General features: G+C 32.9%; 3 protein-coding genes across 3 annotated transcripts in view; 1 reads left to right on the forward strand and 2 right to left on the reverse strand.

Annotated features, from left to right (window-relative positions):
* Window positions 1-21,661, reverse strand: part of LOC145334524 (alcohol dehydrogenase [acceptor]-like) — a 105,156-nt gene that overhangs the window by 6,844 nt on the left and 76,651 nt on the right. The window contains exons 2-6 of the mRNA XM_080179982.1: window positions 3,410-3,571; window positions 2,091-2,198; window positions 1,591-1,630; window positions 1,033-1,140; window positions 94-175 (exon numbers count right to left, since the gene is read on the reverse strand). Of these exons, the coding sequence (XP_080036108.1) occupies window positions 94-175; window positions 1,033-1,140; window positions 1,591-1,630; window positions 2,091-2,198; window positions 3,410-3,563 (492 nt within the window). The 5' untranslated portion in view covers window positions 3,564-3,571. The remainder of the gene's footprint in view (window positions 1-93; window positions 176-1,032; window positions 1,141-1,590; window positions 1,631-2,090; window positions 2,199-3,409; window positions 3,572-21,661) is intronic.
* On the reverse strand, window positions 8,705-10,085 carry LOC145333804 (G1/S-specific cyclin-D1-like). Its single transcript, XM_080179043.1, has one exon. It carries the CDS (start codon window positions 10,021-10,023, stop codon window positions 9,064-9,066), a length of 960 nt encoding a protein of 319 aa, XP_080035169.1. The 5' UTR covers window positions 10,024-10,085; the 3' UTR covers window positions 8,705-9,063.
* Window positions 21,094-21,661, forward strand: part of Oscillin (glucosamine-6-phosphate isomerase Oscillin) — a 39,790-nt gene continuing 39,222 nt past the window's right edge. The window contains exons 1-2 of the mRNA XM_080180295.1: window positions 21,094-21,146; window positions 21,548-21,584. Coding sequence (XP_080036421.1) covers window positions 21,109-21,146; window positions 21,548-21,584 — 75 coding nt within the window. The 5' untranslated portion in view covers window positions 21,094-21,108. The remainder of the gene's footprint in view (window positions 21,147-21,547; window positions 21,585-21,661) is intronic.

The raw sequence follows: 21,661 nt of genomic DNA on the forward strand, positions 1-21,661 counted from the left end.
TTCAAATTACCAATATAATTTACAGTCAAATGTACCATCACCTCTAGATTATATGCTATCCAGAGTATCAAAGCAGTCTAATCTACAGCTCACCTTAAAAAAGGGAAGGACCTCTTTCCAAGACCAACCCTCCACTCCATAATCAGCCCATTCATCATAATCTCCATTATGTCCCCTTAAAGATTAATAATTCTTAGTAAATATACTTACACAAAAGATATATAATGTCTCTAGCTGTCTATCTATGTAGATCTCTAACCGCTAAATGGTTTATTATTCTTTTATACTGAAGTTAGTTTCTTTTATAGGTCCCCAACTGGGGAAGGTTTTGTCCATTCCCCTATAGAAACTGCGCATTGAAAAAAATTAGCCTCAAATCAAAATAATTTTATCTTCTTAAAATGAAGGTGATGGTCGACCTAATACCCCTTTCTAAAAATGCCAATAGCACCAAATAATCTTGCCTCCAAGGAAGCTTGATATTGTTCTCTGACAGGAATCCCACTCAAAAAGAAATAGAACCTGTATTTCAAAAACAATAAGACTGATATGTCAAAATAATGCATTACTAATGTTATAAAATACAATATATTGACAGAGGAAAATTTGTCGTCCATTTAGATTGCTTATATGGACTCTATTTATCAGGTAGTTCGTCTAGCAAGTAGTAGAGAGGGAATAGAGTAAAGAGTGAGGGGGGGGGGGATGGGAGGTATCAATATTTTAGCTAGCTGGGAATATTACTTGATTATGGAGTACATGAAAATTAGGTGTAACATCCAAGTCATTATAAACCGATTGCAATAGTCCAGAGGAGGCTTGAATATTGTATGGCAGGTGTCCCAACCTATCACCTAATGTACAACATATAGTTGAGCATACTGCTGCCACCCAGAACTTTACCCCGGGGCCACAGAGTGTGGCAGGTGTCCCATATTCTTACCTGATGTACATCATATAGTTGAGCATACTGCTGCCACCCAGAACTTTACCCCGGGGCCACAGAGTATGGCAGGTGTCCCATATTCTTACCTGATGTACATCATATAGTTGAGCATACTGCTGCCACCCAGAACTTTACCACGGGGCCACAGAGATACACCATTGAAGGCCAGACCTGCATCCTCTTGCTTTTCAGTTCTGCTCACCACATGTTACATTATTGGTTGCAAAAATAAATAAATAAGCCAGACAACTACCTGGATCCAGTAAATCGGACCCTTAGCCTTTCTGTTAGCAAATTGCTTTCTACTCTTATGAAGGGAATTGGCTATGTACTGTTAATATTCCCAATGTTATTGTATAATATTCAAATCACCAATTAAAAGTCTTCACAGGGTCCACGATGTGGGGATATGCAATTACTTAACCCATTACCCCTCTATTGTTTTACTATACTGTTGCAAAGCTACTCAATAGATTACTTGGTCAATTTGGCTGTTCTATCAATGACGATAATCAGATGATTTTTTTGTTGTCAATTTTCCTTATTATGAAGAATAAAAGTATACTATGACACTTTTTCGGTAATAAAATTTATTTTATGTTTTTTCTTGATATGAAATTCTAATAATCTTAAATGTAACTTTCTTGTATTGCCAGTCAATAGGTCCAAGCTGATTATAACCAACTGAAATAGAACAGTAACTGGCATATAAAGCTTTTTGTGTATTATCATAAAGCTTTGGAATGATTAAGATATTCAAATTAGGGAATCTTCACATGTGCTCAGGGATGGTTTTAGGCTTAATTTTAAATATAAGTGTTGGGAAGAGTGGCTTGCACATCAATTCACTACAGATTAAGTTATTTTTTAAATCATAGACTAAAATATGCGATATATTCCTCAGGCTAATATGCAAATATATTGTTATACTTAACTTTAATGTTTATGAGTAGCTCTAGCAAGGCTGCTCTTTGCCAATTGTATGTCCGTCTGTCCATTTGTCTACAATTATACTTTTGTATTTTACCTGTTTACATTTGTTACAATGTATACATTTTTCAATGATTTAAAACCTCAAATTAACCTTAGCGATACTGAGCTACTTATGGACATACTTGTTAATTTATGGTTAAATTTACTTCACCTAGTACTGGGATATGTGCCAGGTGTGGGGAATGACCGCCAGCCTCCACCAGAATGACATTGTGACCTGCCTCTGCCAACCTACCAGCTACAACACTTCCACCACTACCTGAATGTAGATATATAGATAGATATGGACTATGTGCCAGGTGTGGAGAATGACCGCCAGCCTCCACCAGGATGACATTGTTACCTGTCTCTGCCAACCTACCAGCCAAAACACTTCCCCCACTACCTGAATGTAGATATATAGATATGGACTATGTGTGGAGAATGACCGCCAGCCTCCACCAGGATGACATTGTGACCTGCCTCTGCCAAACTACCAGCCACAACACTTCCCCCACTACCTGAATGTAGATATATAGATAGATAGATATGGACTATGTGCCAGGTGTGGAGAATGACCGCCAGCCTCCACCAGGATGACATTGTGACCTGCTTCTGCCAACCTACCAGCTACAACACTTCCACCACTACCTGAATTTGTATGTATGTGACAATAAGAAGGATCTAAAGGTATAGAACGATATATTGATATAGACCCTCAGTGTTGACAAACAAAATAAGCTTAAAATTATTGGGACAAAAAGTTCGATTTTGGAGGACCTTTGTGATTAAGGCCCTTAAGGGCGATAAAAGTAAAAACTATGTGCCTTATATTAAAACTAGAAGCAAAACTACTCTATATTCAGGCCTCAGCCGCGCATAAGCCTAAAATTTAAATCTTATGTGTAAAAAATTAAATTCTGAAAAGATGGATTGTCTGTATAGGAAGAGGAAAAGACACCATTGTGTTTAAGGCCCGTAAGGGCGATTAAAGTAAAAACTTTATGTCTTATATTAGAAAACAGAAGCAAAACTACTCTATATACAGGCCTCAGCTGCACATAAGCCTAAAATTTAAATCTTATGTGCAACAAATTAAATTCTGAAGATTGTCTGTATAGGAAGAGGAAAAGACACCCAGTTGAATTTTAAAGTTATAATATTGCAATTTCACTGAGGCTGACGCGCGGCTGTCGATCCTTGTCTACAATACTTTACATAGGAGCAAAACTCAGGGATCTAAAGGGATGAGACAATGGCCGATAAATTGATGTACATCCCTAATGATAATACACAAAATTCTGTAGATTACTAATAGTTGTTTTAACGATTGGACACCCAACTTAATGTACCAACTAATTAAAATTCAATAAAAATCCCCAAAATTGCTAAATCAACAAATAAGAAACCATTATGCTTAAACTTTTGGGACTATAGTGTAATAAACAGCCCAATGTCCCCTCCCTCCTTGAGCAAAACTACTCTACATACCTGCACCAACCACTATAAAGCTCTCTGGATCAAACGGACTCTCACTCAAATATTTGAGGAAATCCACCACAAAATAAATGCCGACGGTTGTGTACATATAAAATGGCACAATAAATGCCAGCAATAAAAAGAATACATACGTTGGAGATAACATTTTCTCACCTGTAATAGTTATAACGTAGTCGGTTCCAGGACAAACGCAGGAGTCCCAAACGTCGGAGTGGACAAACGCTGGAGTGTTAAAATATTAATTTAAGTAAGTATTTCTATACAGGTTAGGTTAGGTTAGGTTAAGATATGAATATACAAATAAGCCCCCCGCAGGGGTTAGGCATTTAAAAACCCAAAACATAGTTTAAAATAGGTTAAGTTAGGTTAAGTGTCCACTCCTGCGTTTGTCCACTCCGACGTTTGGGACTCCTGCGTTGTCTTAGGACCTTATAGATAGCTTTCCGCGGAAAATAAACTGAAAATTTTTAAGCTTAGTTCCAGTTTTGATAAACCCGAGGGATCGAAGGCCCAGTCTAACAAAACTGGTATTAATAATATGACTTTTCATTTTATTATTCATAGAAAATTGTCTATAATTCAATACCAAATATAATTTTTCAATATAGCTCAGAACCAATCACAATCCAGCGGATATTAATCGGTTTCGAAGCCATAATGGAAAAAATGCACCTAATCACTTTAAAATCACTTTTTTGGTTGTGTAGCTTAACTGTTCATAGGTCATGACTGTCCGTATGTCTAACGTGGTTAAAAAATTTTTTGTTATTGTTTACAGATATATGTATAAAAATTTTATAAACATAAAGATTTTAAATACAGAAAGCTATTAGATGCAAATGTCACATTCACATCCTTTTTTAAGTTACAACAAATGTCTATTAAAAATAATTCATAATCACTTTTTATTTTTTTAAAACTGTTTTTACTTATTACTACAAATGTACTTTTTCTATTTATAACTTGTTTTTCAATGTTCACTGTTTGATTTAAAAAAAAAACTATTTTGTTTACTATGACCTAACATATTCTTGACAACTATACTATTTGATTCCAGTCTTCAAACTGATAAGATTTTGTGTATTCTTAACAAAATTTTTAAAACTGGTTTTGTATTCGATAAATAATAACATGGACGTTGCACAAAATGTTTGCCTACTTTAATAAATGGTCCTTCTAGCTGGCTATTATAACAATATCCCCCATTCACCCTATCACTTTCCCACCTTCTGGAGGAAAGAACTGACCAATAAATGAGAACTAAAGGAGCAACCTAAATTGACCGCAAAATTTGCCTTGTCATAATATCCACTTATTTTATATCCATTGTTCTTGTCTTATTAGTTACTAAGGGTACTAGAGACCTATAAATAGAAAGTTATATGAGTTATGTTTAAATAACCACTCCTTTTAGTAGTAGTAAAGCTCAGAAAGAGAGGACTGTTTAGTGTTTATAGCACTAGTCCCCAAAGTTTTCTTATTGGGTTGCTTAACAACTGTAGGGAATTTTGATTTGTTAATTCATTAAGTTAAGTGTTCAAACGTTTCAACTACTATTTTTAATCTACATTTTGTGTATCATCACTGGGTTTGTAAATCAATTTACCGGCCATTGTCATATCCCTTTAGATCCCTATCTATTTTCTGTCTTAGTTACTACTAACATATATACTAGAGAACTATATATAGAAATTTATACGAGTTCTACTCATATAACCACTCCCTGTTTTAATATAAAATCTTCTCTATATATAATTTACATTCCTTACTGACAAAAAAGCTAATTGGCCTGATATTTATGTCGACATTATCCATTGGTTTAAATGGTGAAGTGTCTTTTGATATTTAACAAGGATGACAACATTCATAAATACGAAGCCCTGAAACGGTAGGACAAATGAACATTAACATTGCACTTGTAGAGTGTCAGAACTGAATAATCAGGTCGAAACAAATTATAAGTAAATTCGTTGAAAAACTGCATAAATATAGGCAATTGTTTAAGGACATACTTACATTGTTATGACTTGTTTATAGAGATGCTTCGCTAACAACATTGTACTTTGTTGTTCTAGGGTTCAGTATTCCAAAAATCAGATCAATCGAATAATTTTGTACCATAAAAAAGTTGCTACGCTTTTTAAATTTTACCTTACTACTACAGGAATCACCATGCAAAGTTTGGAATCGATAGGACAATTCTAACCTGTTTAAATCAACGGACGGACGAACGGACCGACCCTTATTATAGAAAAGGCTTCGCTTTTAATAATAATTCCTTTTTAGTCACTCTATGTTATATATCTTCTATTTCCAAATATGACTAACAAATATAGTATACGATGAACTTGATAAACTTTAACAAAAATAGATAAGCCATTGTAACTTCAAATATTTATAAAACTATCAAAAACATATAAAAAAATTCCTTATGTCACAGCAAAAATTGAGTTTAAATAAGAAAACATTTGGATCATGGAAAGAATACGAAGTAGGGGTTTCGTCGTATTTTCACAGTAGCTTTTGATAGGTTGTTTTAGGTAAATGTTAATGATTGCCCTGCAAGCTTGGGAAAAAGGCCCTGCAGGACTAAAGCTTCCCCTCCCTCTCAGGGCTAGAAAAAGAAGAAAAGCTACTGTGAAAATACGACGAAACCCACTATTTCGTTTTCTTTCCATGATCTAAACATTTTTAAATAGATTTTCTGGTAAAGATTATAGAGTTGTAATGCTTTCTAAATTTCAGGTACTGAATAACATACAGATAAGACATCCCTCAAAGTTTCATATTGATAGAACGTCTCTAACATGTCCAAATTCATCAATGCAATCCGTTACAGACAGACGTACGGGCCTGTTTAAATAAAGAAAAGTGATGCTTTTCAAATTCGATGTATTAAAAACGTTTTTGACTAGATAAAAAAATCTTTTTAAATGCTCTTAGTGACAAAAAGAGGTCATAGAGTCTGTGGAACATTTTACTTAGGAATTTTACAGTACGTAATATTAATGGATATACTATATTTGGATACAAGTGGTTACGCTCCTAGAGGCTTCAAGTGGTACTTTTTATATTTTTCTATATTTCAAATATTTCTATGTTGCGTTGAACAACTTCGTAAAATCGAGAAAAGTAAAAATAATTTCGATTTTATGTAATTTCTCTTGGGAGGGTTTTGGTACACTCCCCCAAAATGGTTATAAACCTTCCCGGACCTATGAGAAGCTACCCTGTTAAGGAGAACCCGATCGGTTTAGCGGTTAGCGAGATCCTTCGGTACAAACAAACAGACAGACAAAAAGACAAACATACATCCTCTCACTCTATTAGAAGGATATTGACAGTGAGAAATTTGTCGTCAATTTATGTTGATAAATTCGTTTATTGGTCAGTTCATTCATCCAGTAGAGGATTAGAGGGGGTGGTAGTAAGGGTTTTGTTTGCCTCGCTAATCACTGATTTAGATTCATTTTAGGGAGGTTCGTATATGTAGGTCCGGGGATGCGGATGCTTTTAGGCTATCTGATTTTATTATTCGTCTTGGCTTTTGCTACGCTACTTTTGGAAATAATTGTTCATGTTTTTTTGACCTATAAACGATATAATCCGTAGGTTTTTCTAACAAACTTCCATATTGTTGTCATAAATATAACAATAATGCAAAAATCTATAAAAGCGAAGCTTAACAAAAAAAATAAGTTACATTATTATTATACACAGAATATTCTTTAGGAATCTGCTTTACAACTTTATTTCTCAAATTTATCCTACCTTATTGTTTTATAACTCGCCATTACAAAATCCTAAATCTTAAAATGTTGTAAAAAATGGATGTAAAAAAGAGACAAACAGTCTCTCGGATATTTAAGATAGAATTGCCTCATAAAAAGGTTTTTAAATCAAATGAACTTTTTAACATACCTAATCAAGTAGTCAGTGCTATCCGTTACTGAGTGGATGCACTAAATAAAGAAAATCTACGCTTTTTACAAATACGTAAGTGATAAAAGAACAAGGATGACAACATCCATATGTAGCGAAGCATAAAAAAAACATTTAAAAGGACAAACAGACAAAGTAAGAGCAGATGTTTTTTTTAATATCAAAGAATAAGAGAGAATATACATTAACTCAAAACAGACAGACAAAACTATTTAAAGATTATGATGCGCATGAAATAAGGATTTTACTAGAACTTCATACGCCTTTCTTTAATTAATACATCACTATAACAGCGTTACGGACTGATAGACAGTCAGACAAAGAGAATTATTCAGTTGCTTTGCTTCTTATAAATCCTGATTATATTATATTTGACATCATGAATTAAGCCTTATAAATATTTGTGCTTATTACTCTGTAATGATATCCTTAAAATAAAGTAACAGGATGTTTGTCTGAGTGTTTATACCGAAGGATCTCGCTAACCGCTGAACCAATCGGGTTCTCCTTAACAGGGTGGTATCTTAAAGGTCCCAGAAAGGTTTATAACTATTTTGGGGGAGGGTACCACCACCCTCCCAAGAGAAATCACAAAAAAATCGCGAAAAAAATTTACGCAACATAGAAAATAATTACATATTTGAAATAAAAAAACAAAACATTTAAAGTGCCACTAGAGGCCTCTATGTAGCCGCTAGTAAATAATAAGTAACAAACAAGCTTCTTAAATTGGAAATCATATTTTTTTTATTTTGGGGGGGGGGTATACATTCATTTTCTCGGACGTTCTTGTTTAGTCAATATGTTACACAGCAAAAAAAACTCATAGAACGACTGGAAATTCTTGATACTTTCATAAAAAAAATGAAAAATTGCCAAGATACGCAAAATTAGATATGGACATCCAGATCCTACTAGTTTTGCAAATACCCATAGCCGGCGAGGAAAGCAATTCGATAAGATTTACTTTTGTATGCCAAATTTAAAAAAAAAACAGATTTTTTAAATGTCAGAATTTCTTAAAAAGAAACTTAAAAAGCAGAACATTAATTTAAGTCCAAACAAATTGTACTTAAAATTTGTTGCTAAATTGCTTAATCATTATTACAAAAATCACATGAATAGGATAATGAAAAAGGTGTTGTCAAATAAGTTAGTCATCAGCATGTTTGAAATGGACCTAAGGACTTTTTGGTAACGATTATAGAGTATCTAACTGTTATCTAACTTGAAACCGTCATACAAAGTTTTAAATTGATGGAACATCTCCAACATGTTTAAATGAACCAGACCGACCATAATCATAGAAAAGCTTCATCTTTAAAAATTAAATAAGATAATGAATTAAGGTATTAAAATTTATTTGATAAAGTAAATAATACATAATAATAATAGTAATAACTGATTTAATGACAATAACTGGATGAATTCTCGGCGCTGAAAGTTGCAATAATATACAACTTTGACACAAATTATAAAAAAAAATACATTAAAAAATGATTATAAGCGTATCTTTGGCTTTCGGCAAAATTTTGATAACAAAATGATATAAAAAAATAAACTAGATATTTGATAATTAAGGTACATGGGAATTTAAGTGAACTATAGTTCACAAAAAAAAATAATTAAAGGCACATAATGAAAATTTTCTGATTACAATTTTGACACTGAAAGAATTTGGGTTCTACACATGTTTTTTTTAATTATGCTACCATGGCAGCAATCTTTAGGGTATCTGTGGGGGTTAGCTGGCCTTCTTGCTGGTAACTGCTGGAAACCTGTTTGGATTGGACAGCCTGGACACAGGTCATGTTGTTGTTCTGCTCCTCCTGTTCCTGACAGCTCATGCCAGCAACTTCGGAGTAAGAATGAAGTAAGGACTCAAGATGAACCACAAGAGTTTCAATTTGAGTTTCATATTTTGACAGCTGCTGTGGCAGGGTGTAGGACACTTCAAGGCCGCGGCACGCGGCTGACAAAGCAGCGGCGGCCATTAAGCTCGGTCTGACCATAAGAAATTTATATTCAGTAGCGGCTGTGGCGGCTAAAATTTCAGCATGACGTCTGACTTTGTCAGCTACTTTGTAATTATTATTATTTGAGGTAGAAGGATGGATAAAATGATCAATGAAAGCTTGAGCTGTGACTGCAGATAATTCCCAGTTCAATACTGTCAAGATTTCCATCTCCCAGGCCTTCAGCTCTTCAGGCAAAACTGAGTGGTCGGTGTACAGGGAAAGCTTTTCAGTTGTCAAAGGTCTGACCTCGGTGAATTTGCTGGCCAACAGCAGGCAGCCGGAGGCCAGGGACTGGTAGTACTTCTTATCAAGCCCGGAAGACTGGCTGAGAAACCTGTCCATGTAGTTGACAGCTGTGTGAAACACATTTGGTACACACTGCTGATCCTCGCACACCTCCAACATCCAGTCGGCCACGATCTTGCGCATGTGCGGCTTAATCATCGGCTGCTGGCCGTTGTTGCAATAGTCTGTCAACTGACAGTCACGTTCATCGGCCATCATGTTGGCCACAACTCTGGTGTCGGCCAAGAGTGTCATATCCACAGAGGATTGAACCTCTAGGTTGTATTCAATATGGCGGCTGTATTCATCAGCCTGAACTTGTCCCAAGTTTTCACTGCACAATAATTCTGATAAATTCATTTTCACTGTGTTTTTATTAATGTTTAAATTTAATGTCTTTACTCCTCAAAGGATAAATTAAAAATGTGCGGTTTTCTGATGGTTTGCCTGTATTTATATGAATGCGCCGGTCGCCTCGTGGCGTGACGGTACGGAACATATAATGAGCGCGTCGATTGTGCGGGGTGTGTTTCGGTGTGTGAGTTTGTGGCGTGAACAGATGTGAAAGGTTTCGTGATTTATAATGTAAACTAATTTGATATAGTTTTGTAATGAAAAATTTTCCACTAAAAGTTTTAAAGCTTTTCTATATTTATTCATTCATTAAATGAAACCAGTACAAAAATAATTATCAATTTTAAGTTAATAATCTGTATTCAATAACTTAATAAAATTCAAATTAAAAGTTTTTGAAAAGGAAAAGTAATTTATAATTTTAATAATTTATCAACTGATGAATATATGCGATGAATTTATTACTCCAAAAATAGATTTTCAATTTGAACAAGGACAATTTTGTTTATAAGTAGTGGAGAAACAACAAACTAACACATATTTTTTTATTATTCAGTGGTTGTTTAAATAGTCTAAAATAGGGTTGGGCCGGATATCCGGTGTGGCCGGATATCCGGCCATTTTCAATATCCGGCCGGATACCGGATATTGAAACTATCCGGCCGGATATCCGGCTCTATAATTTTTTATACTTTACACCAAAAATCTCTGCTTTTTAAAATCTTAATTTGGCTATAATTTTCTTATTATTGAAGCTAGAAGAACATTTTTCTTAATAAGTTGAACTTTATGTAAATTTATATAAGATTTCTGAAGAATTTTTTTTACTACTTAAATATCTGGCAATTTGGCCGGTTATCCGGCCGGATATCCGGTAATTTGGCCGGATAACCGGATATTTGCCGGATATCCGGCGTTGGCCAGATATCCGGCCGGTTACCGGATATCCGGCATTTGAAATCAGCCGGATATCCGGTATCCGGCCAAAAAAGTATCCGGCCCAACCCTAGTCTAAAACCATACTAGGACTAATAGAGAGCTCAGTCAGTCAGTATAGACAATGGTCGATAAAATGATGTACATCCCCAATTATGATACGCAAAATAATCCCTTGAATAGATTTCAATTAGTGGTTGAAACGTTTTGACACTCAACTTATTGAACCAACTTATCAAAATTAAAAAAAAGTACCCAAAATCAAGGAATAAGAAAATATTTTTAGAAAACTTTGAGGACCAGAGTAATAAACAACCAAATATCCCCTCCCTTGATGTCAATCAGTTCAGTGGTTAGGAATCGCGATCTTAATTGACATACAAAAAATCTTTGTACACGAATATTTCTTTCTTACAAAATAAACTGACAGAATGACGGACTAACCGACAAACGATCATAGTATAGAAAAGCCGGGCTTCTTCTGATAAAATATTTATATCTATGATCTACATATTTATATCAATTTGAATATATATGAAATTTATATGTAAGTTCATGAAATAATAAGTAAATAATTTATTTGAAATTTCCTTTTACATTAAATTAACCCGCTAAAGTAACTAAAATACAAACAGACTGACGTTTGAACCAACAATTAGATAAATAAAAAGATAGAAGACTGTCTTACAGAAGAAGAAAAACGCACTGATAGCCATCCTGTTAATTTAAAAAAACTAGAATTTTAATAAGTCTTAGAAGAAAAACCATCGATTTTTTATAGGCATACAGATTTGAAAATTCTTTTGAATGGGTATAATGATAGAAATTTATTATCTGTGCATTATTTTAAGTGGCCTAAACCAGAGCAAAAAGATACTATTATATTTTATTCCATGACTATAATTTCTTGAATTATATATGTAACTAGTTCGCATATGTCTATGTTTAAAACGCATTATTGCAGAACTACTGCAATTTACTATACTAGCGGATACGCCCCTAGGAGACTCTTAGTCTTAAGAGGTCTAAGTTAAAAAAAAAATATTAAAAAAAAATTTTTGTTGGGGGAAAGATTTTTTTCAGGGGGGATTTGTACCCTCCCCCAAAAAAGTCATAAATCTTTCCAGAACCTATGGAAGCTACATTGTAAAGGAGAAACATATCAGTTCAGCAGTGGGTAGCGAGATTCCTCGCTACACACAGACACAGATCCTTTTACTTTTATATAGAGAAAATAAATTTGTTATGAAACTTAGACTATAAGTATTTATAGGTTGAAAGGTTTGGCGATTTTTTTAGTTTTATTTTGGGTTTTTGTATATGTACAAGGTTTGGTGAGTTTTAACGTCATCATTCTAAGGCAGGGAAACGAACGAATAACTTTAAATGAATCGTTATTCCATGAATTTTGCACCAGATTTTATATTTATAATACCAAGTAGAACGATGCCTGTCTGTTTGTTTGTTTGTATCGAAGGATCTCTCTAACTGCTGAACCGATCGGGTTCTCCTTGACAGGGTAGCTTCTCATAGGTCCCGGGAAGGTTTATAACTATTTTGGGAGAGGGTACCACCACCCTCCCAAGAGAAATCACAAATTAAAAAAAATCGGTTTTTCGTAGAGACTTGAACGCAACATAGAAAAATCAAATAACAATGTGGTTTGGGATTCAACTCCCCCCTCCTCTAGAGGCCTCTAGGGGCGTAGCCGCTAGTACTTTTATATAGTGATACCCCCCCCCCCAACTCAAGGTTTTACCAAATGGCGTTCAGAGAATTTTGCCAGGGAGATGTGCGATTTATGACAACCCCCTCAAACCAAAATCGAGAGAGGTGTATTTTAGTGTCCAACAACTCAATAAAAAGTCAATTTAACTCTTGCTTGTCTTTGATGCAAAAAAAACCTGAGTGACTTTCATTCTTTTTTTCCAATTTAACAAATTTCCACCAATGAAAACATAATTAATACAGCTTATCAAAAGTTATCCTAAGGTGTTATCATATTTAAAATATTATAAATTAATACTTTTGACACCTCTCTATTGATATTTTGAACTCCAATCTTACACCCCCCCGCCCCCCCCCCCCCTTCTTTACCCCCAAAAAGCTTGAAAATCTTTGGTTAGTTTGATTTAAACAGTTTTATGTGAAAGATATCAATTAATTGCAAAATGTGTGATAGATCTTATAAATTGGACAAAGCCCAAATTGTGTCAAAACTGTGTCAAAAATCACCAATGTGACGACATGAAAAATGAGGGATTAACCATCTCTTTTTTAGGGGTTTTCTTTCCCACATCTCCTCTCATCTCCCTCATTTTTATGGCGTCACATGGATCAATTTTTACATAATATAGGCTTTGTCATAAATTTTGAATAATAAAAATTTCTGGTGCCTAAAGTTTTATAACTAATCTTTATTGGTTGGTACATACTAGCAGCGTCCAAACTTTTCGACCAATATTTCAAATCTAAAATAGGGGTGAATTTGTTTATTATAAAAGAGGGTGTACAATAATTTAACGGCTATTGTTTTAATCCTTAAGATTCCTGGAGGAAGGGGACATATGACTGTAAACTATTATGGTACCCTAAGTTTTATAACACGTTCCTTCATTCGTTGATTTATCTCTTAAATAGTGAAATTTGGTCAAAAGCATGGAAAAGTAAACACTGCTGCTTACGCATTTAAGCACAGACGAACATACAATCCTGTTATATACAGTGGTAAGGGTTTTTAGTCTGAAGCTTAAGATTTCAAGAACTAGATAATTGAATGAGTTCTTCTTTTTAGGGAAGATTCACATAGGTCCCGATATGGGTTTAGGCTATATTTTTATTTAAGCCTTGGAATGGTTTTATTCTCTTTTGCTGTCCCCTTATAACCCTTATTGAATACAGCACCCTAGATGCTTAGAGCGCAGCCACAAGAGTAGTTAAAAGTTAGATGTGCTGCTACCTATATAACCAATGAAATAAACCTACCATGAACCATATATCCAACATCTTTATTTTAACATTTTATTAGCATATGGTCAAATACAATCAATATATAATTACTTGGATGTAGCACCAGATTTTCATGTACTCTAATAAAGTGTTACTCGTAGCTGGCTAAAATAACGATACCTCCATCCACTGGATGAACAAACTGACCAATAAATGAGGTCCAAATTTGCAACCTAAACTGATGACAAATTTCCCCTGTCAATATATCCACTTATATCATATCCATTTCAAACGTGTACGTTAACTCGTAGAGGAAGGGGCCATGCCAATGGAATGTAAACTATACTGGTCTCAAAGAAGATAAAGTATAGAATAGAATCCAGGTAGAAGATTCTGCCTGGCTAGCCTGAATTAAAATTGGAACATTTGAAAGACCAAAACGGCTATAAGGCTGTTAGTAAATCACATGATTTAAGTAATTATTATGAAAAAATATTCAAAATAAATTCCTTTTGCAATAATTTACTAAAAGCCTTGTAGCCGAGTGTCCAGCTTTCTTTAACCTATTCACAATTTCACAATGGATTAAAATCGAATTTTATGTGCAAAGCCTTAAAAATTTTAATTAAGTAAGCAACTTACTTTTCAAAAATGTACCAAAATATTGGTCTCAGCATTTATATGATAGGTTTCGCTCCTATGCTGTTTTAAACAGCTGATTATACATACTAGCAAATACATCCATACATAAACTTGAGGTAGGGAAGGGGGGGGGGAAGGGGTTGTACCCATTTAGCTGACCCATAAAAATTATAAACGTGGTCAATCATACTTATCAAAACAAGGTGTACAATAACAAGTAACTTATCATCTTTGTCTAAACGACCAAGCATCAAATGCTGGAATGACCTCCACATGAGGTGTGTTACAGTGGTGGTTTTCTTAGTATGACACCAATATATGAAAGGGTTATAGATTACCTACTATCCTCAAGAAATGAAAGCAATTTGTTCAAAGACAAATCTTACAAAATACAATATAAAACTAAATTTAAAGGCATTAAACAAATATTTAACAGTATCTATTGGATTTTGTTACAAATTAAACTTTTTAATTTTGTCCAACTAGTCAGCGTGATTTGTACTTTAGCATTATTGTCTTTACTGCGCAAGTCAAAGATTCCTTCAAATTTCCCAGAAATAATAAGGGTTTTCCCTTCTATTCCTCCTTATTCTATAACTGGTCTTCAAAGTTTTATAAACACGTTTTTTCATTAGTTGGATTATACCTTTGATAAAATTTTGATTATATTGTACAAGGCAGCATTGTCTAACTATATTCGCCTATAAATTGTTTAAGTCTAAATAATGGGTTATTTTGTTTATTAAAATAGTTGTTTTTCATCAATTTATCGTTACTTTATCCCAAAAATTTACTGGTTTTTAAACTTCCGCCTCTAACTATTTTTATTTTGTTATTAGCGAACCTACCATATAGCTATAGTATTTCAGTCTGTCCCTAGGTCATAAAAAAAACTGCTTATCGAAGTTTTACAAGAAAAAAAATATATTTTTTTTAAAGCGAAGTTTTTCTATATTTAGTATTGGTTTCTTCATCTGTACATCTATATTAGAATTGTCGGGTATAGTCCCTTTCGTGGTAACGCCCCGGCCACTTATTTGTATTTTCACAGTAACTTTTCTCCTATTTCTAGCCCCTGTGGGGGGCTCTAACCAGTAACCATGCGGGGCCAATTGCCTAACCCTGCGGGGCAATCACCTAACCGAATATAATCTAACCTAACCCAAAATAACCGACCAAAAACCATTTTGAAAATACAACGAATCGCCCCTTAAGGGGCGTTGTTGCCACGAAAAGGAACTATACCCGAACTGTCCTATCAATGTAAAACTTTGCACAGTGATTCCTATAACAGTTTGGTACAATTTAGAAAGAGTATCAACTCTATAAAATTTACCAGAACGTCCGAACATCTATTTAAAACATGCTGTCAACTTTTTTGACAACATTTTTTTGCATAATATGTAATGATAATTATATTCATCTGTTTTTGAATAATGATTCCTAGGACAACAAAGTATAATATCATATTTGATATTAACCCTCGAAAATGCCACAGAAAACAATTTATTGAGAACTATCATAAAGGATGAAAAATATTTTTTTATGTTGCTATATCCTTGTTTTTATTACAATAAACAAGAATGACAACATCAAGAGGTAACATAGCTCAAAAATCATGGACTGTTTTACAAAGTAAGCTATAGAGCAGATGTTTGATTATCATAAAAAATGTGAAAAAGAAGGATACGATACATAGATGAAAATCACAAAACCTTAATAAAAAATATTATCCGATTTGTAACACACTGACATAACGACTGACCAAGTGAGTTGTATACTAAACATTCATTTTAAAAAAAGAAATCATCAAAAAATCTGTTTTCTATCTTAACTGACAGCCGAGAAAATCATAGTTCTCCCATAGCGCTTCGGATTGACAGACATATATAGCAAATTACAGAGTAGTTTCGTTACTTAGAACACATATAGGAAAATACTGTTAAACACTGGATTTTTAAGTTTTCAAACAGTAAATAATTTGCCCATTTTTGTGTAAATGATAAAACTAAGAAAATGTACAATTAGAAGTTATATCAAATACACATTTTAGTTTAATTTGGTAATTTATTTGGTATTTAGAATATATTTGACTAGGATTTTATAACAAACAAGGATAATTATATCCATAATTAGTGCAGTAGTAATAAACATTTTATATTACCAAAGACAAAGATTGCGGTAGAATCCGTACGTCCTTCCGTTACGAAAAGCTTTAGATTTGAAAAAAAATATGCTAAATCGTCCTATTGAATAAAGATTTTTCTGTCAATATGGTATAATTTTATACATTATCAGAGAGCCTATTAGAACCATTTCTTATTATCTGGTTTGACAGCATTAGATATGTTGATTCTTAAGACTATTTTGCATGGTTTTGTGATTTTGTTCAGTTGATTTTTAAAATTTTTGAAAACAAGCAATAAGCAAGGAAGATGCTGTCGATTTCTAATCAACGACAGGCAGACAAACGTACGAACTTGTCTTAGTTAAATGAAAGGCTGCACCGCTACAAATATATTTGATATAACCTTGAAATTTTTGGTAGCAAGGAAAAGGATAAATTCAACCAGAATTTCAACTTTCTTAAATCTTGACCAATATACATTTTATTCATACTGACCCACTTTAAACACCACCTGATTTCAAACTTAAGCATGTTAGAATCGCTATGATTATTTAAAACGTAGTTAGATGATTCTTGTAATAATAAAGCATAATGTTAAACTTGATAATACTAATAATTTAAATTTTATGAATATGAAAGGATAATTATTTCGATTTTCATAATGATAATTCCTAGGAAATTAGGCATAATGTTACATTTTCTATACAAATTTGAGATTTATACGACTATCCTAACATGCATAATTTTAAAATATGTATTTTTACTTAATATATTTCAAACTTCTATTTTCATTTAAACAGGTGTTTTTTTAAGGCCCCCCATTAGAGTAAAACACTAGAGGGAGAAAGTGTTAAATAACTGTATATCCCCATCGCAACAGCCTTGTACAACCTTTCTATTGGGTCATTGAAAATCAACCAATGGTGTTGCTTATATTAACACAGCCAAGTAGCAGTAAATAATTTAGAACAAGGCGAAAGAGGTCTTTGAAAAAGGAAGGGAGGTAGTTGTTTATATATACATCTATACTATAGATCTGTTGGCCCCCCTACCACCAAAAAGGATACTGCCCCAACGTAAAGCCAAAATATTTTTTAGTTTGATTCCATCTAAGCACGTCAGTCAGTTGCTTAGTGACTGTCGTGCAAAGTACAACACAAACACATAGGGGAGTATGATAAATCATATGTGAATTTGTTATTTAATTATCAAAATCGAAGCTTTTATTAGATTAGGATATGTTCTTCCTTATCGTATAGCTCTGAACGTCAATTTAGGGGAGTGGGGACAAAACACCTAATTTAAAAATACCTAATTTAAAAATGCCTAATTTTATAAATGTCTAATGTGACAAAACACCTAATTTATAAATACCTAATTTAAAAATGCCTAATTTTAAAAATGCCTAATGTGACAAAACACCTAATTTTAAAAATGCCTAATTTTATAAATACCTAACTATAAATACCTAAGTTTAAAAATACCTAATTTTAAAATACCTAATTTAAAAAAACCTAATTTTAAGCATATCTTAAAACTGTTGTCAAATGATGTTAAATTTATGATTAGTTTGTGGCACCTCCAGGTATAAGGTATAACCAACAAGCGAAATAAATATAAAATAATATTTGGGGGGCAAATTTAGAGGTCGTCAATTTTACAATGTGTTGCCCCCCAACGACAGCTGAAAAACACATATAGGTTTCGTGATTTTTTTCCAAATTAATTTCATTGTTGGTATAAGCTGTGGCACCTCACGTGAGAAATAAATTTATTAGTAAAATCAAAGGTTGAAGGACAAAAAAAACAAATGAATTTTTCTTTTTATTGGTTTCTTCTCTAACCTAAGTAGCCGTAGCGTCGCTTTACAAACTCGTCAAGGGGATGGTCAGTCAGGGGTAATAGAGGGAAAGATAAAAGTAGGTTGATTTTTTTGGGGGGTGGTAGTTGACCATCCCCCATTTTAATTCTAGTTTTATAAAGAACGATTACAGAAATATAAAAATATGGGGGGGGGGGAGGATTTTTTCAAAGGGTGATTTCTCATTGGAAGGTGTTGGTAACCTCCCCAAAAGCGTTATAAACATTCCCATGACCTATGAGAAGCTTCATTGTAAAGATGAATCAAATTGGTTCATCGATTATCGAGCTCCTTCAGCAAGAATCATTAGCCAATTGTATTAATGTTATCAAAATTTTAGGTATTTAGTGAAAAAATTATATATTCTAGAATTAGGCATTTCTAAATTAGGCGTTTAGATAGTTTAGAATTAGGTATTTTTAAATTAGACATTTTTAAAATTAGACATTTTTAAAATTAGGTATTTTTAGTTAGGCATTTTTAGTTAGGCGTTTTTAAATTAGGCATTTATAAATTAGGTGTTTTTAAATTAGGTGTTTTTAACGTAGGTGTTTTTAACATTAGGTATTTTTAAACTTAGGTGTTTTTAGTTAGGCATTTTTAGTTAGGCATTTTTAAATTAGGTTTTTTGTCCCCACTCCAATTTAGGTATATTCTAATTGTTTTATCGATGTCAAACTTAGCATGATGATTCCTTTATCAGTTAGGTATAATTTGGGAAGCGTAGCAACTCCATAATCCTGTCCACTTTATATATATTTATATATTTTTAAAATCATTGTATTCACTTTAGTTTAGTAATATGACTACTTTATTTGTATGAATGTTTGTTTGTCTAGAATATACCGAATATATGTCCCTCATAGACCGTTGAGAAATGACAGAATATATTTCTTGTTTATTGACGAATTTCAAAGAATGAGAGCAAGTTTGTAAATTGAACGTTTATCCTATAATTGTCGCTGATTATATTTGAAAGATTTAGATTAGGAATGATTGGTTAGATTTCTTGTATTTTATATTCTTTGATTAAAAAATCACGAAACCTTGTACGATTTATAACGTAAAAATCTAGGAATCGATCTAGCACCTCAGCAAATTAGCAAATCTTAATAAAACTTTGTGGGGATAAGTAAATTGTGAACTTATTTAATCCTTTAAAATATCAGCCGTCTATCTCAGATAGTAGTAAAGAAAATCATGAAAACCTAAAAATCTAGGAATCGAACTAGCACCCCAACCAATAAGCAAATATTGATAAAACTTATTAAAAGTATGCATAATATGAAAGTATTCAATCCCTGAAAATTTCAGCCGTCTATGTTGAATAGGAGTTGAGATAATCATAAAACTGAAAAATGTAGGAATTGATCTTGCACCCCAACCAATAGACGAATATTAATGAAACTTGGTGAAAATTTGAAGACTGTTAACATAATTAATCCCTGAAAATTTCAGCTCTCTATCTTTTATAGGAGCCGAGAAAATCACGTTTCCCCTTTCTGTCTCAGACGGACGAACGGACATTTCGAATTATAGAGTAGAACCGATTGTATTGAATCGTAGCAAAGTATTTAAAAATCTGAGCTACTGCAAAATACTAAAGTAACAGGATATCTGTATGTATGTTAATTAAGATCTCGTAAACAACTGGACCAATCTTTCCATAATTTTCATGATATTTTTCCATTGGTCAAGAGATGGTTTAGGAGCTTGGGGGTAAAAAACTCTTAGTTGTACTTAAAGCCCTGTGATAAAAATACCCTCCCCCACAAAAAGGATAAGCTTCGTAAAAATGTGAACAGTACTTTTTAATTAAGTAAAAAAGTATTACAAAAACTACTTAAAAACTAAGAACATATTATACTTAAAATGATTATAATATTATCAAAAGCGAATATTTTCTATATTTAGTGTGTTTCTATCTCTCTTTGCGTCCGTAACGTCAGTCATCATACAAAATATAAAATTAAAAATCATAAAATCACATGAGAAAGGTTAAATTATTTTTTTCTCCACTAAATTTAATCTTAATTTCAACAAATGCTCTTTAAATCTATTTTTCTGTATTCAAATCCATGATTTTATGTGCTTCGCTACTTAGGAATGTTGTCTTTTTAAACCTTCTGTGTTGTGTGACCTTCGCTTTTATGGATGTAGCCATATATCCATGTTTTAAATTACTTTTTAATATAAAAAATTATACAGAAAAACATTAAAGATATAAACAACATTACTGATAATAATAATTTTAATTTACGTAAATGCAGGGATCTTAAGTGATAAGCTATGTCTATAAATTATTTATAACTTATTTCTTGATTGATTAAAATAAAAAAATGTAATAATAGTTATTTCTCGCATCGTATTATAAACGGCTTTCCGCAGATATAAAATGTATAATTATAAGAATAAAACTAGTTTTTTTAGCCCCGAGGTGCCGAAGGCACGGGCTAAAAAAACTGATTTTAATGTTTTGATTGTACATTTTATATTCGTGAAGCTGGATATAATACGATGCTAGACATAGTTTTTCGTATGAAAATTATTTTATTTGAGTTTCAGAACATTAATAATGAAATTGATCATCAGAGACAACTCAAACGACGTTACAGGGATATTTTATTACATTTCTGACAGGGATAGAATAAATGATGATAAATCTATGTTTTTCCTAATTTTCGCATCGTATTATAGCAGCTTTCCGCGAATATTAAAATTAAAACAAATATTAAAAGCAGTTTTGTTAGCCACGAGTGACTAAAGGAGCGGGCTTACAAAACTGGTTTTAATCTTTTTGATTGTATTTTAAAATTCGTGGAAAATTGTCTGTTATACCATGCTATACATGATTTTTCAGCATGGCTTAGAACCGGTTCTGATTCAGTGAATGTTAATCGGTTTCGAGGCCTTACTGGAAATGGGTTTATAATGACGATATAGTAGAGTAAAGATAGATTTTTTATGGTTGAAACTCAACCTAAGAATAAAAATTAATAAAATATACAAATATTAGAATGGGCGGCGAAGTATGTTATCAAGAGAATTAAGGTTAGCACTTTAAAAAACTAATTATTCAGTAGCAGAGCTACCTTATAACTTTGGGCCTGTTTTATATACTTGACTTA

This window comes from Acartia tonsa, chromosome 12 (genome assembly GCF_053477335.1).
Source record: "Acartia tonsa isolate MP-2025a chromosome 12, ASM5347733v1, whole genome shotgun sequence".
NCBI lineage: Eukaryota > Metazoa > Arthropoda > Copepoda > Calanoida > Acartiidae > Acartia > Acartia tonsa.

Coding starts and splice junctions, on each gene's coding strand:
- LOC145333804 (XM_080179043.1), bottom strand. CDS start 10,023: ATGAATTTATCAGAATTATTGTGCAGTGAAAACTTGGGACAAGTTCAG.